Source organism: Stigmatopora nigra, chromosome 15 (genome assembly GCF_051989575.1).
Source record: "Stigmatopora nigra isolate UIUO_SnigA chromosome 15, RoL_Snig_1.1, whole genome shotgun sequence".
Taxonomy (NCBI): domain Eukaryota; kingdom Metazoa; phylum Chordata; class Actinopteri; order Syngnathiformes; family Syngnathidae; genus Stigmatopora; species Stigmatopora nigra.
The window spans coordinates 10403710-10421131 of NC_135522.1; the positions used below are offsets into that span (position 1 = coordinate 10403710).

The 17422-nt window shown below is 36.5% G+C and overlaps 1 protein-coding gene across 3 annotated transcripts in view; it reads right to left on the bottom strand.

Moving 5' to 3' along the window:
- Window positions 1-2375: 2375 nt before the first annotated feature.
- clec16a (C-type lectin domain containing 16A) overlaps window positions 2376-17422 on the bottom strand; it is a 30360-nt gene continuing 15313 nt past the window's right edge. For all 3 annotated transcript variants that reach the window (XM_077734679.1, XM_077734678.1, XM_077734680.1), the window contains exons 13-23: window positions 17209-17328; window positions 17012-17121; window positions 15519-15563; window positions 13936-13986; window positions 13695-13823; window positions 13465-13585; window positions 9893-10044; window positions 8940-9144; window positions 6445-6615; window positions 6222-6359; window positions 2376-5175 (exon numbers count right to left, since the gene is read on the bottom strand). In XM_077734679.1, coding sequence (XP_077590805.1) covers window positions 4616-5175; window positions 6222-6359; window positions 6445-6615; window positions 8940-9144; window positions 9893-10044; window positions 13465-13585; window positions 13695-13823; window positions 13936-13986; window positions 15519-15563; window positions 17012-17121; window positions 17209-17328 — 1802 coding nt within the window. In that variant the 3' untranslated portion in view covers window positions 2376-4615. The remainder of the gene's footprint in view (window positions 5176-6221; window positions 6360-6444; window positions 6616-8939; window positions 9145-9892; window positions 10045-13464; window positions 13586-13694; window positions 13824-13935; window positions 13987-15518; window positions 15564-17011; window positions 17122-17208; window positions 17329-17422) is intronic.

Here is a 17422-nt window from a genome sequence, read left to right on the forward strand (position 1 = left end):
ATTGCGTATTATAATCATACATATACACAAAAAAATAATCGTCCTTTGTATGACAATTTAACACTTCAATAAATTTACCTAGCTGTCTCAAAGAATGAAATCATTTATATTCCTCCCCTTAGTGTTTGTTGGATTGTTTTATGTTGCATTTATTCAAATCTATTGCAGTTTAACACATTATTTAAAGTAATCATAGAAGGAAATATTCCATTGTTATTCAGATAAATCATATGCTTTTAACCCTGAATGAACAGTAGTGATTAAATGACATCTGACTTGCTCATGGGATGTTACATTATGTCTAGACAGCAGTGTAAGTAATAGAGATTGCCAAACACAACAAAACATAGTTTGTTAGTAAATCACAAATACCATAGAAGAAACATCATCATGCAAAGCTTGCCAAAGGTCAACCAGAAATCTAGGCAATAGAACCAACAAATACTCCCACAAATGGAGATCACTGATGGCAGATGAGATAAATCAATGTTTTGATTTTAAGGGAATTAAAACACAAGCATATGTGCACCATATGTAATACTATAGTTTAATTTATGCAAAGACTGAAGACATTGTTGCCATTATGAAAAAACGTGACATTTCTGGGCTTTTCTTTCCCAGGAAGATATGTCGTATTCAATTTCTGATAAACTTTCTTCAGTAATCACATTCACGTGTAGCCACAATCTTATCTTTTAAATTTTTTTTGGTTGGTAATTTTAGTTAATGACATTAAATTCTTGTAATTCCTTGTAAATCCAATTACTATATCACAGGGCTATGATACTAAAGAATTGAAGGTAAAGTATTTTTCATATATATTTAATAGTTGCATATCATTCTGTCACCATTACTCATACAGTGGCACCTCGACATATGAGCTTAATTCGTTCCGGGACTGAGCTCGTATGTTGATTTACTCGTAACTCAAATGAACGTTTCCCAAAGAAATGAAGTAAAAAAAATATATATTTGTTCCAACCCACTGAAAAAACACCAAAAACAGGATATTGGATTCGAAAAATATTTTTGTTTGTTCTAATTCGCCAATCATTAACAAAGTAACAGATAACTAGTGGTTTAATGTACTAAAATGTGGTTAATAGTGCTAAAATTAGACAGATTTCACGGAAGGAAGAGAGAGTGACAGAGAGGGGGGGGGGGTATTTGCACGGCAACGCGCTCGTAACATAACAAACAAATGAACTTACCATGCACACACTCAAAAATAAGTTAAATCTAACCTTACACTAAACTTAATTCTAATTTAGTTTTAAATTTTGATACCTTTCTTCTCCGACCGGGTTGGCTCTATTTGCCCCACTTCCACCCTGACTTTCAGATGCAGCTAAAAGAAAGGGTTGTTTGCTTTTGTATTCCCTTCAAAATATTCCGAAAATGAGGCACACAAATGTCCTCACAATAGAATATTGTTCTAATGGGCAAAAAAACATGCAAAAAAATGCAACTCTCTGCCCAGTGCTTGTAGAGACATTACACGAGGGAATTGCGCCCAAGAACATTACTCGAGGGAGTTAGGACAAGAAAGACAGTGTCCATGATGTTCTTGTGAGCAGCCTCTCGCGTCCGCTGTATGCTTGTATATCAAAATTTGTCTTGTATCTCAAAGATAAACGTTTGCCCGAAATTTAACTCGTATCTCAAATTGCTCGTATGTCGGAGCACTCGTATGTGTATGCTTGTATATCAAAATTTGTGTCGTATCTCAAGATAAACGTTTGCCCAAAATTTTACCTGTATCTCAAATTGCTCGTATGTCGGGGCACTCGTATGTGTATGCTTGTATATCAAAATTTGTCTCGTATCTCAAAATAAATGTTTGCCCGAAATTGTACTCGTATCTCAAATTGCTCGTATGTCGGGGCACTCATATGTGTATGCTTGTATATCAAAATTTGTCTCGTATCTCAAAATAAATGTTTGCCCGAAATTGTACTCGTATCTCAAATGGCTCGAATGTCGGGGCACTCGTATGTCGAGGTACCACTGTATATTTCATTGTAGACACAATACACATACATTCATTCTCTCCGTTTTAGTGAATTGGACGTCTCATGACGTTAATGGCAGCAAAGAAGTTGAAACTTTTGTCTGCTGGTGACACCATGGTAGAAGTACAGATAAACAACCACGTATGCAAACGCGTCACCGGAGTGCCCGGAATACATTTACACGTGCGTACACAGGTTTCCCTGAAGACAGGAAGAGCGATGTTATCAGGAAACAAATTTGTATGTCTGTTTTCTGAGACACGTGCAAAAAGGACACACGTAGTTTGCTTACTGACATTCTGTTCGTTTTTGTTAGATTTTTTTTGGCATAATTTTGTCTGTAAAGGAAAACTCCTGTTTCAGTGTTGTTAGTAGAATAATTTATTGCAGCTCTTTATTTCCTTTTTTTCTCCAAAGTAATTAACAACAGATTTAAAAGGCAGAAGCATTTACAGCGCTTGCACACAGTACAATCAGATACTAAATGGCAGCTTGTCATGGAATTTTCAGGTAGATGTTGTCAAGGTGACATTTCTACAGTAAGCTTCGAGCGACCAGTGTTTAAAAGCTCTTTCAGACAAATATATTGAAGCATATCCTCATAATCAATGGTGGTATTTACAGCAGTATAATGAGAGGGTGGGGTATTGCTGTTTTTCAATTACATATTCAACTTTAAGGAGTCGGGTGAAAAATTGAGACGATGGCACAGAAGAAAGCTGAAAAGCCGAAAAGTGAAAAATCGCTGTTTCTCACAAAGCTTCAATTATCAAAATGGAGATTTTGATGGGGAAATAAAAAGTTGAGTATTACATTCGTTTTAACCTTCACAAAATCTTTTGTTTGTTGCAGATGTGAAGATTTGTTCAGTAAAACTATAAGTTGGTATGGTAAATTGTAGATACTTTGCTAGTTACTGTTTTCAGGTTTGATCTTGCCATTGATTTTGTTGGTTAAACTGAGCTCAGGTCAGATTTGTTGGGGAAAACGAAGCAGATACAATCGGTGAAAAGATGGCTTGATGGTCTCTGAGTTGGATTAAAGTGCAACTTGAACAATTTAACCATTTTACAGTAGTGCACTACTACTTAATATCTTTCTTGCTATTGCATATTAACCTTTAGCTAAATGAAAAGCTGAGTATGATCTTGTGCCTGCCAATTTCCCATAAACCACACGATGAGGAAGCATCTGAATCTAGATTACCTTTAAAAGGTGTTGAGCAGCTATACTACCAACCGTCTGTAACCGTTCCAAAATAATAGAATGTTGGAACTCAATCCAGGAAGTTACCATTGATTTTTCTTTAACTAGATTTGTAAATTGACTGTCACATACTACTTGTACTTGCAGGGACACTTTGAAACTAGTGTTGCACGGCACCGATACCAATAAGTATCGACATAGGACTAAAATGTCATTGTCAGGGAGTATTCAGAATGAACAATGCTGCACAATCTGTATACTCCAAGATACATTTTCCAACCTACAGTCACCCAACTCAAAATGGCTGTTAACAATGCGCACCATTGTAAAAAGCACTGGTCGCCATTCCAGAGACACTGATAGAAGTTCGCTAGTCATCTTTCTGATGTGAAGTTTAGCACAAGTAGCCGTCCAATCGATTTCAAGTGGGAGGGTGGCATGGTGAATGAATGTTTTTTTCTTTTCCCCTGCCAAATTTCCCACTTGAAATGGATTGTAAATCTGGACATAAGCCCCAATAATGGCCGTCACTCAGTAAATAGAAAATGCTTTGACATTTGGAAAACAACTTTTTTTTTTAAATGGGTTAAGTAATAAGATAGTTATGACCTAATTTTTTGTCAGTGATTGTTGATGAAAGATCTTATGATTTTTTCGTCATTTTAAATCAGGTTATCACTACTAGACGTCCAATCCATTTGGACAGGGAGCTCATCAGTGAATGAATGTTCATTGATAAGCAGTAACCCTCCCACTTTAAGTTTAAGTAAAGGAATCTGTATCAGGTGCCAAAATGGAATTGGTGCAACAATGTCATTATCAAACAGCCAGAAAGGAAATCACTTAAGAAACCAGTTAGGTGGGAGGAAAAATATATATAATTCAACATATGTGCAAATTGAGACATAATCAAATATGACGAATAAATCCTTTGCTCCTGTTTACGTACAATAGTGCATAAAAATCTTGTGCAGCTTTGTGTGTATGCATTTATCACAAAACCTCAGTGGTATGTCAACATAAGACATAAAAAATAGATCACATCTTTTAAAACCTCACATCAGCAGTAGTTATGTGACATTCCCGTCAATAAGTTGTAAAAAAAAAAAAAAAAAAAAGCTGCTGGTTACACGCTTTCACGCGTGCTAGAAACTCATGTGAGAAACCGATGAACCCAAATGTGCTTTGAGCTATCCACCAGTTGAATCCATGTGAGTTTATTCCTTGGGTTTTTTTTGTGCACAAACGCAAAGGCTGTCCTATTTAGGCGTCACAGCACTACCTGCATGTTGCTGCATGAACACAGCCAGCAGGCTATCTGAGTGGTTCTAGTAGATGTCACTGTCATTACGATGAGTGTTAAATGTGTTCTGGTGCCCCACCAAGAATGCTCATTGTTAGTCCAGTTCAGGCGAATCGGGGATTTCTATGTGCTTTTTTACATCCTCTGTTTCTATTACAGATTCTGACGCTCTTTGATACTTCATCTGATCCGAGTCCGTGCCAGCCTGCTCATCTTCACTCAATGGGTCGTCTACTGTATCACTAGTGGGTATGAGTGCCTCCTCAACCAAATCCTCTTTTACTGTTTCATCTGTATCAGAATGCTCCACTGGCGATCTTCCTGCCTCTTGCTCTCCTTTTCTTGCTTCCTCTTTCACTTCGTCGCTTTCCTCGTCCCGTTTTATGAGAAAGGCTGCAGGGGCAGAGGGTGGATTGGCACAGGGGTAGAAGTGTGGCGAGTCCGCAGGGGGCAGCAATGTCAGCGATTCTACGCTCAGGGTGTCCGAGGTGCTGTCGGTGAGGAGGGAGATTGTGGGTTGGGAGGCTGGGGTGAGGCTGGGGGCCAAGGTCGGCAGACCGTGGGTTGAGGGGGTGCTTGGTAGGTCCCCACTGCTTTCCTCTATATCTCCACATGATGAGGATGGAGGAGTGTTCTCCAAGAATGTGCCATCATCTTTGGTTGGGAAAAGGACCATTTTATTATTTGAGATTTGGATTGATTTTGTGGTATCATTTTCTCATTCATTTTCATGTCTTTCGTTTGGATAACAAAACATTTAAAGATGCATATAAACGCTCTGGAAAGGCATTAATTGTTTTTCTATCAAATACTGTAGAGCAATGAAATTACACATAAATATTATTTTGTTACACTACATGAATCGTTGAACTTTTTCATAGAGTGATTTTTCTTTTAATAAAATAGGCTATCAAACACAAATAAAAGGAACCAATACTCTATTCAAATAAAGTAGGGTTCAAGTTGTTATATTTTTTGATATTTTAGAATCAATATAGGCATGTGGAAATGAAATTGGGCGGTAGCCTAAAAAGCGCCAGCATGAATTAGTCATGCCACTTCTGGGCTTTCTTGTTGCCGTGTACAAATTTGGTCATTCTGTCTATGTATACCTGCTAGCACAGCACTACATATTGATCAATTCTGGTTGTTAAAAGGAGGCGTTCCCTGATGCATTGATCTGGATGAAATATCTATGAAATTGTAAAAACTGCTTGATTTGAGTTGTTTTTCTACATAAAAAAATTCTCACATCCCTCATAATTATAGGCATGAACTCTACAGTGTTCCCTCGGTCATTGCGGTTAATGGGGACCGGGACCACCCACGATAAGTGAATTTCCGCGAAGTAGGGATGTCCCCTTCAAAAATGCTTAATTTGAATTTAATTTAATTCAATTTTTTTTTTACCCCCCTGTATACAGTACACCAGATAGAATACGGGTAGAGAGAGTGAAATTCATAATATAACAAAAAAACTGTAAAATATGTAGTTTCAATGTAATATTTGTAATTTTTCCCCCCCCAAAAATCTGTGAAGCTCTGAGTCCGCGGTGGCTGAACCGCGAAGTAGCGAGGGAACACTGTATATGCAAGACTCTCTTATCTCCAAGCGAAATTTCAGGTACTGTCCCTCGGGCCCTCCCATATGCAAGTTTGTCCCTTAATTCCTTTGTACTGTATGTCGATGATTGTTCTACCTGTTGGACTCTGAGCTGAAATGGTACTTGTTGTGACAGAATCACATCGTCCTGTGCTTCCACTTCCACTTGAAGGAGTTGAAGGAGAGGAGAGAGGAGAAGGAGTGTGTTGAGAGACACAGTGAGCAACTGCAAAGCCTGTGGACAATAAACATAGATGTAATCCCAGGATTGCACGAGACCCAGTTTAATATGCAACCAAGGCTGATTTTGGCAGTGTTACCTGGAACTTTATCAACTGAGCCAAAGACTGCTCTGTTTGCTGTGGGGTCATTGGGTGCTCGCCTCGATTGCTCATAAAAACGGAAAGGTAGACCACCGGGGGAGGCGTTGACTGTTTGGCCAAAACCCAGAACTTCCGAAGTGCTCGGCTGCACAGGCAGGTCCAATAGAGCTGTGTGAAGAGATGTGATAGATTGTAAAAGCTACAGCCAAAAGAACTCATAGGTAGCAATACTCAATTAACCTAAATCAGACCAATGTTAATTGTTCAAACGCTTTTTGTTGTTGTATTAAAAGCATTAACCCAGCCCATAAATACCTCTCTGCTTACAAACGTCTCTACATAGGAAATAGGTATTATCACAGTTATAAAACAATGGGAGTGTTTACGTGAAACTATTGGCATGTTTTGTCAGTTGCTTCTTCCGCTTTCTCATACAAACTGACCCAATAAAAAAATATTTTTGCATGTGATTGTTATTAATTCTAATGGCTTCATAAGAAATGTCTTTTTTGTTTCTTTCTTTTTTATTTGTGTGTGTATATTTTGTGTGTGTTATACATTGATCATTTTTAAAGGGTTTTGTTGGTAATATTGGGGACCTCGGAAGGGCTTTTAAATGTAAATTGTGTCTACTAAAAAATTAAAAAAACATTAAAACTACCTCTAGAATTCATTTTGAAAGTAGTGGTAGCACTATATTTGGTTTTAATAATTATTGTATTCACGTTTTAAAATAAAGTTATATAAATAATGTTATTACAATGTTAATAAAAGCTAAACTAACCATGACAAAATGAATAAAAACTGCTCTTGTATTTTCTCTGTGTATGCGGTTTGGGTGCCTTCAGTAACTTATGAATGAATGAAATGTAATGGTGGATGAATTTTAGGATTATATTATTCATAAAAGTGAAGGCTGTCATAGTTAGAGAATCAGTGTTTTGATTTTATTATTTACTGTAAGTAAAAAAAAAGCTACATCCTACTGATTAACTCAATGCCAATATTTCAGAGATCAGGAAATCCAAAAAAGAAAGGAGATGTAATTACTAAAAACTCCACTGTTTATTGTTATTGGTTATGTACTGGTTGGGAACAGGCTAGTTTGGACATGTTGTGCAATGCTGTTATAAAAGAAACAAGACTTATCTTGCAAAACTATTGTTGTAGACGTTATAAAGTTAACAGAAACTGATACGATCACAAAAAATCTGACTATATAGATAAGCACTGATTACTTTGATTTGGAATTGATATCCTTTCACTTTCTGTTGCACCTAACATGACTTCTTGTAAATGCGCTATGATTAACTGTTTTTTGCTGTTTGTGAGCGAGGTTATGGTGTGAGCATTATGATGATTCTGATTTTCCATGACGAAGATTATCGAATGTTCTATCCACATATGATATTTGATGCCAAATTATCAATACATTTTAATTGTTTTTTTGCACTAGTTCATTAGGAATTTGTTGTAATGGGGTACAATTAATTTTGCAATAATCATGATAGCAATGGAGGATATTTTTGCATTTTGATTGGCTGCCATCGACGACACTAGACAGTCAATTAATTTTGACAGGGAGGGCAAATGAGTGAATGACAAAATGAATTAGACGTCTAGCACAGTCAATGGCACTGAAAGATAAGACCGTGGCCGTACACCCTCACTACATGATAATTGTTGTCAATGTAAGGCAATGAATTATTCATTTTTGTTCACTTCAGTTTTCATTTTAGTGCATTTACTGGTTACTTTCATGAGTGATTTTTGAGGAATTCTGTGGTAACTTTTACCATTTGGATAATTTCCTATTGATTTTGGTGCATTTACGGGTAACTCGAATTCCGGTCACTTTCTGATGATTTGGGGACTTCCTATTATTCTGTTGCAATTAGAAGATCGTTTTCATCCATAAAAATGACTGTGAAAGGAGAAATATTTTTTGTGTATTGTAAAACCGTGTATTGTTAAAGAGGCCAGGCGGTTTGAGTGGTGAGCATGTCGGCCTCTCAGCTGTCCAGGGTTCAAATCCAGGTCAGTCCGTCCACCTGTGTGGAGTTTGCAATTTCTTCCCGGGCCTGAAAGGGGTTTTCTCCAGGTACCGTATTTTCACGACTATAAGGCGCACTTAAAAGTCTTAAATTTTCTCAAAAATCGACAGGGCGCCTTATAATCCAGTTTGCTTTATACATGGAAAAAAATTAAAATGTGTAATTTCTTGAGGGTGCGCCTTATAGTCGTGAAAATACGGTACTCCGGTTTCCACCCACATTCCAAAGACATGCATGGTAGGCTGATAGGACACTCTAAATTGCCGCTAGGTATGAGTGTCCATCTCCTCGTGCCCGAGCTGGGATAGACTCCAGCACCCCCCGCGACCCGAATGGGGATAAAGCTGTTCATAAAACAACACTATTCCCTATTCCTCGTGAACCAGATTAATATCATCTAAACTGAGAATCTACACGGGCAAATAACATGAGGCTCACCTGTTATTCTTTGCATTTTCATGCGTCGGGCTTGGATGCGACCTTTAGCCAGTCTCTGCTTGGCAATAATGCAGCGGATGTGGTCAGCAAATATGAAGTTGGCCTGGAGGATTGGCAGTGGCTTGGCATGGGGGTTGGAACTAGGTTTATGTATAACAATGTTTAAAGCTCTGCTGTCATCTTCAACACCAGACACTTGCATATCCTAATGGTGTGAGAAAGGTTCAATATAAGTTTTAGGTTTAACAAGTGAAGCTTCCAGGGGGAAGGGAAACATTGCCTGTATCTTTTAACAATTTTTAATACAGCACTCAGAATCTTTGCAGTAAGAATATTTCAGACATACACTCTTTTGTGGTTGCTAAAATATTTTCTAATATTTCCAGAAATTCAAGTTATGCACCATCAGTGTAGTACGACGATGATCTGTACCACACCAGATAACACTGTGGTTTATAGAAAAAAACTATGACAAACAGGAAAAGGTTTCCAGCCGACTAAGCTTAAGTAATTACTTTTATTCCTGCTGATATTAGCAATATCTGCCAGTGATTATTATTGCATATTTTTGTTTCTTCTCCTTGTAAGTTTTCTGAAGGTTTATAATTACATTACTGGAGCCATTGATGAATGTTGTATATATGTAACACAAAAATAAAATCAGAATCATGTGACGTGACACCAAGCAATTTCATTAGATGCTATTGGTGAAATGTTGGCTTTTGGTCACCTTTTCTGTCTTGACTTTATATTTACTTCAAATTATAAGTATTTTTTTAAGTAGGCTTATAAATTTTAAAAAGAAAATGATTTACTATTTTAGAACTTTTGAAAGAATAATGCTAATAATCTACTACTATGTCAGCATCTATACAGAAAAAAAACTAAAACAGACACCGGAACTGGAAAATAAACTCTTCTTTGAAACATGCATATAGATATGTTTCTCCTACCTGCAATAGGCCAGCAAACTTCACAACACCCCATCCCAGGCGTTTGGTTTCTGGTTCTACTAAACTCATCTGGTACACATCTACAGCGAGGAACCTTTGAGCCTGGCCGCCATCTTTACTGACCACCATACATGCTATTAAGTCACTGTTATCTGAAATGCAGACATAAAAGCAAATGGTCAAGATGATATTACAGATATGAATGTGATATGTTACTTTTGACCCGTGCATTTTTGATAATTAAGTAAATAAAACAAAAATACCAATACAATAATAAAACGTGAAGACAATATTTGGCTATTGGAACAATCTATAAGAGTGTAATGAGAATATGCAAAATAAGACAGCCATGGTGAGATTCACAAGATGACACAATATTTTAGTTTGCAGTGCTAAATAAATATTGCAAACAATCAGACTAATGTACAGAAGTCAAGAGAAATAGAAACATAGTACGGGATTTTTAAGAAATACCAGTGTTTTTTTTACAGGACACTAATGGTTGATTAATGATGACGATTGCTCCAAAATTTCAATAATCAGCAATATTTACTATGAGCATATATACTTAAAAAGGACAAAATGTTTTAACCACAATGACAATAAGTCCACACCAACAGCTTTACTTCCCTTTTCCTGAAACATTCTGCTTAAGGAACAGGCTTGCATAGTTAACTTGTGTCAGCTCTAGATTTTAGTTGATACTATAATAACAATAACTTCAGAATCTCCTCGCAGACTTACATATACTTATATTTTATTACCTCCATTCATTATTAGTAATATTTTAAGTGTTACTGGTAGACTTAACTTTCAAGTACAGTATTTTTTAGACTGCAAGCCTCACCCACCAAATTTGCCAAGAATACAGCAATTATTAATATATTTATAAGACAGATGGATATTGAAATCTATATTTATTGTTGTCACGATATAAACTTCTTTAACTCAGTATTGATTATTAAAAATAATATACTTCCATTTTCAGTACTATATATATATATATATATATATATATATATATATATATATATATATATATATATATATATATATATATATATATATATATATATATATATATATATATATATATATATAATATATATAATATATATAATATATATAAACCAAAAATAAGTGTGAACTCTTTTAGTGTCATTGACACATAGAAAGGCATCTAATCATATGGCTGTTAAAAGCAAAATTAAAATATTTTATACTGAATTTATCACAAGTAAACCCCCAGTCCATTCATTCATATGCGCTAACCCTCCTTATTCAAATAGCGTAATGTCAGCCAATTTCTTACAAAAAATGTTTTCCCTTGCGTACTCTGTTATCACCGAGCACAATGACAATTGCTCTTCTTTGCTTGATTTTAATCACAAAAAAGATGATGAGAGACCTCTAGGGTACAAGGTAGATGAAAATAAGTTAATAAAAATGAAGGTTTACTGCACAGGTTATTGGACTATGAGTTCAGTGGGCTGTGCCTGCATTCCCGCTTGTAAGTCTTCGTGCAAATTTCGTCATTTTAATGGAAAAAGTAACTTTAGTATTTTGAATACCACAATGCACTGAAGCCGCACACTTTGAGCCGTGAAGTGGCGAAGGATGACTTTAACGCCGGTGTAGATAACCGATCTGCTTAGCGTGCAAAATGTGCTCTCGGGCTGTGCCTTCTGATGACGTTACAAAAACGGTCAGACTAAACACAACAACGCATTTTAAACCCACACATTTTGGCAAAAGAAATACTGTTGATGATTTGCTAGGATAAAAACTGTAAAATATAAAAGCTAAAACAACAAAAAAACAATTAAATCATAAAAGGATTGATGCCAATACAGGGAAGGGAATAAAAATTAACTTTGAAATGTTTTAGAAGTGGACACTGATGAGAGCTGAGAGAAAGATGTGTGAGCGTTTGTTCTTTTACAAAAAAAGTGAATAATTATCTCTGTGTGTGATGTCATCACTTTTTCAAATGCATTACAACTATCAAGAACAACTTCTATACATTTATAAAGGCATTTTATAGCATTTTAGGCATTTAGACTCTTCAGCCAATCATATAGCGAGGATAGCAAAACGGACATTTTGCACACATTTTACAAAGCAGAGCGTTACCTAAACTGTCAATAACAGCCAATGAGTTAAAAAAAAAAAAAAAGTTCTTCTGGCAAAGATGTATTTTTCCCCCAAATAGTTTTTCACTAGTAGACGTCGAATACATTCAAACTGAGAGGTGGAGACTTGCATTGAAAGAACATCCAGATTAAAAAAAAAATTCTGAGTGACGCTGAGTCATTGATGATGTCTACTGCCGCTTCAGATAAACTCGTTGCAACATGCCACAAAACTAATGACGCACTCACAGAATAAATGTCAGTTATTTTACTTCTTTGATCAATATTGATATGTTTGTATTTTTAATCACTGAATAAACTTCTTTCCAAGAAGTTACAAAACCACTGTTGACGCATTATAGATGAGTAAATGATGACTGCTGCATTCAAACGTTGCTAGTTTGTTCAATCATCTCTGCTATCCATTCTATTTTACCAAAAATGCTTATTCCAATGATGTTTTTTGAATCAAACAATATTAGACAGATAATTTATTTGTTTCAAAATCAAAGCAGGATAAAAGCAAGATTCCTTTATATTTATGCATGTGTACTATTTCCTATCATTAAATGTCAAACAAATGACTATTTTTTAATGACTATCTTGCATTGGGTGGCTTGGCGGGTGAGTGGTTAACACGTAGGCCTCACAGTTCTGGGGTCCTGGGTTCAAATTCAGGTTGGTCCACCTGTGTGGAGTTTACATGTTCCGCATGGGTTTTCTCCAGGTACTCTGGATTCCTCCCACATTCCAAAGACATGCATGGTAGGTTGGTTGAACACTCTAAATTGCACCTAGTGATTGGCTGGTCACCGATTCATGGTGCTCCCACCCTGTTGCCCATAGTTGGATGGAATAGGCGGAAGCACTACCCATGGCCCCTGTGAGGATAAACCAGTGGTTCATAACCGTGTTGGAGCTACCGAACCCCATCAATTTCATATGCACATTCACCGAACCCTACTTTAGTGTAAAATAAAATGTGATTTGAGTAAATCCAATTACTACATCACAGGGCTATGATACTAAAGAATTGAAGGTCAAGTTGTTTCATATATTAAATAGTTGCAATTTGTATCCGTCACCATTACTCATAGAGTGGTACCTCGACATATGAGCATAATTCGTTCCGGGACTAAGCTCGTATGTCGATTTATTCGTAAATGAACGTTTCCCAAAAAAATGAAGTAAAAACAAATTAATTTGTTCCAACCCTCAGAAAAAAACACCAGTGATGGACAAGCAGGGCATGTTATCGTGTATAGACATGATGAGTCGATGTGTCTTTACCTCTGGGTTAAGAACTACTGGGCTAAATGGTTTGAAAAATTAATGAATTAATTTTAAAGTGTGGTTGAGGCAAGGTTTCTGCCCAATATCAGTGGTACATTCGGCAACATCATAATTGAGTGTTGTTGTTTGTTTTTTTGTGCAACTTACTGAGATCTAAGACGTCATCAGTTTTAATAAGGTCTTCTGGTCTGGTCAGAGGTAGCTGTGTCTCTGGTTCTCCTTGAAGCTGCAGTGACAGTGACCGCAACATGAAGAACACACGTATGGCCTGAAGATAGAAAGAGGAGTCGCATGAAAAAAATAGAAAAAATCAAATACACAGAAAGAAGACTGAAGGGATTGTTTTTGTTTTTTTTTAATAAGAACTAAATACATACTCGGCGTGTCTTTTCCACATCTCCGCAAGGTAGCCTCTTGACAAAGTCGATACCAGTTAGAGGTGTACCGGTGGGTGGAAGCAGTATGGAGGCATCCATCATTAGATACTCCACATTTAGTGGTTTACTCTGAAGCCATCAAACAGAAAATGAGTGCTACTTAACAAGTGAGTGAATGCAGTTTTAAGCAGCAGGTATTTTGCTATGGAAGAAAAGAAAAAGAAAAGAAAGAGCAACTTACCGTCATGCTCCTGTATTCATCTTCAAACATGTCTAGAAAGATCTCCTCACCCTGTAATTCAATGAATAATGCAAATTTTAGTCTTAAGTAATAGAACACATCATTTCCCCCAATGAATGATGAGTATTTCCTGTATAGAAACGTTTATTTAAAAAATCAAAAGATTTGTATGCCACATCGAACATCATTGGTTTTGTGATGTTGAAATTTATTAACTAATAAAGCAGTGGTAGTTTTGTAGTTCAATTCTAAAATGTCTATTTTTGATCATCAATAAGTATTGTAAGTGTATGGTTTTGAAATATTAGCATACAATTCAGTAGATAAATATGGAGAAACAGCCAGACAAAGCATACATACTTTATTTTGTAATAGCAGTTTTCTAACTAAATGGCTGCAATTGACATTCAATCCATTTAAAGAAGATTAGCAGCAAATTAGCAAAAATTGAATTACGTCCAACCTTCTAATTGTAATGGATTGGACAAGTGACGTCTTCATTAGGAGCCATACAAATTAAGACCTATTTTACAGGACCCACCACCCTCACTAATTGAGTTGCTATGCTCCGTTTGCGAAAGTGGTGCGCTGCCATAATTCTCGACAAACAAAACAATGTGTCAGAAGCGGTGTAAAGACATGTTCGAAACTGCAAAAGGACAAACGTGAAAGTGTTTATTTCTCCTCAAAATGTGGCGACATCAGCAGCCCACTAACCAACTGTTCCTATAACAAAGGGGCGTACAATTCTGAATTCTCCCCATTTCTGCAGCGAGTGAGTATTTTATAAAAGGTAGTTTTATAAACTTCAGGCAGAATTAACAGGCCGCCGCGTATTATTTTAGTATGTGGGTTAAAGGGAGAGAACCCCCTGTCTCTCTACCTTGCATCAGCTGCACCTGCTGCCGATTCAGAGAAACACTCAGAAACATGTTGTCTTCTCTCATCTCATCTCATATGAATAGCTTTATCCTCACTAGGGTTGCAGAGGGTTCTGGAGCCTATCCAGCTGACTTTGGGCAAGAGGTGAGGGAACACCATGTATTGGTGGCCAGACAATTGCAGGACACAAGGAGACAAAGAACCATTCATACTCACACTCATACCTAGGAGCAATTTAGAGTGTCCACTCAGCCTACCATGCATGTCTTTGGAATGTGGGAGGAAACTGGAGTACCCGGAGAAAACACAGGCAGGGAGAGTTGGACCGAACTGGATTCTGAACCCAGGTCAGCCGCCCTATGCTGTCTTCTTCACAATTTTATTCTAGCTTGGATGGTTGAAAAATGCACAATTGTGTTGACAGAGCAAACATGCTAACTGCATTACCATATGCACTAGCAAGTATCTTTACCGTTGGCACAGACACACCTACAGAAGCCTAGAACTGACAGGTCAAGCTATTTTCAAATCCTTATTACATGTCCTCATTATTTTTCATCCAAATTTATCATGGTGTTTCGTAACAGTCCTTACTTTAGCCCACTCCAATAATGTATTCATTTTAAATTTGACCTCACAGGACCTTTACAGAATGTACAGAGAAAGGTTTTTCCAGCATTTGTGTTAGTTTGCATGCTTACCCTGTAGAATTGGCGCAGTAAGTGCAGACTTTCTTCTCTAGCACCCTGTGTACAAAAAGACCCACAAAATGTAACAGATGAAGTTAAATCATGCGACATACATGTTTCTTATTGTAAAACTAAATTTATAATACAGCATGTTATATAGAGTATAGTGACTCAAAAGAAAAAGTCCCTTTTTTTATTTTACAGTATATTAAACTTTCAATGAAAAAAAAACAGCTGAAGAAACTGAAATGTAATGACAACATTTAATCCATGAGTGGCAGGTCACATGTTTCAACACCGTTTGATTATTTAAGGTCACAGTGATACATTGGCCTGACTTTAACACATGCAGCATAAGTTTTGTTTTGAAATGACAACATGAGTGGCAGGTCACATGTTTTACCACTGTTTGATTATTTAAAGGCACAGTGATACATTGGCCTGTCTTTAACACGTGCAGCATAGGTTTTGTTTTGACTGTGTGTATATTTGTGTGAATTTTAAGGAAGGTTGTCCTGGATACATATTTCTGCACCCAAGAACAAGTATGAATCATCTAATTTTGAAGATCTGCTAATACACAGTCCCGATCTGATACCTGGGCAATGTATTGATAAAAAAAAGTAATACACAAAAAAACCCATCAAAATGTAAAATATTTCCATAACAAAGATATAACTTGCGTTATGCTATTTGCTAATTGATCGGAAATCAGGCTCGATCATGTAGTTCAGAGGATTAGAATTGTGTAGAAAATATCAGGCTTATTAAAATGCGTTGATAGATTTTTAGTTTTAATAGCATAATTTAATCGCAATATTTCAGAGGTAAAGATGTATTGCCAAAAAAAGTGTTTTATACAACAAATCATAGTATCATAACTGATTTTAAATCGCTTGCTGCCACTAATGCCATTAGAATGAAGAAATGTTCAATAGCCCCTCATAGTTAAAATGAATTTTCCATCCACCTACATCACCCCACTAAATCATGAACATTAAAAGCCAGGGCTACAACTTAAAACAGATCGGATGTCTAGCCATATAAATGGCAGGCAAGGGGTTATTTTGAAAATGCTAACTAAAGTAGTGACACTTTTTGTGTCTCTACTGTTCTTACATTGATAGGTTAAAAACAAAAAAAAAGAAGTGTCTCAAATTATGGCCCAAGGTAACTTGAATTTGAGAAATACTGATGAAAGGAATGTTCTCAAAAAGTGTTGTGCAATGTCATGAATGGCACAAGTAGTGACGCATATACTTCTTGTAAACCAGCATAAGAAAAAAAGGGTGGGGAGATAATCTTAAAATAAATGGGTGACAATAAAACAATGAGGTTACAGTTGGAAGAGCTGTAATATTGTTTTAGAGGAATGGGTAAGACTATTTAAATCCAACAGTGAATGATAGTTATTATTTAGCAAAATTCAATGTTGATAAAATAATTATTTTAATCAAGGTCTAAAAGTGCATTTATATGTCATACAGGAAACTGATGTGTCATACCTCCAGGCAGGCCAGATGAACATCTTTGATTATAGATGGACTTCCAGATAACACAGACTGCTTCAGTAAAAGGCAGCTGAGTTCCAGGGTTGCCAAACGCACTCTTCCATCTAAGTACAGAAGAAACCAATGATGAACCAGCTAAAAGTAAAATAAAATACAATAAAAATAAAAAAAACATCAGCAAAGCATGTTACCGGGTTGCGCTGCTTGGCTCATTACTCTAATCAACCTCTCTGCAAGTACCAAACTGTAGGAACTTCTTTCCTGGTCAGGGACAGGAAGCTGGAGTCGCTCCAGAAGGTCACGGTTTATACCTGAGGGCAAAAAAAAAATAGGATAAGATCAAGTTAGATATGAGAACAAAGCTCTCGTTCAATTAAATGCTGTCATTTTCTGACTATAAACCAT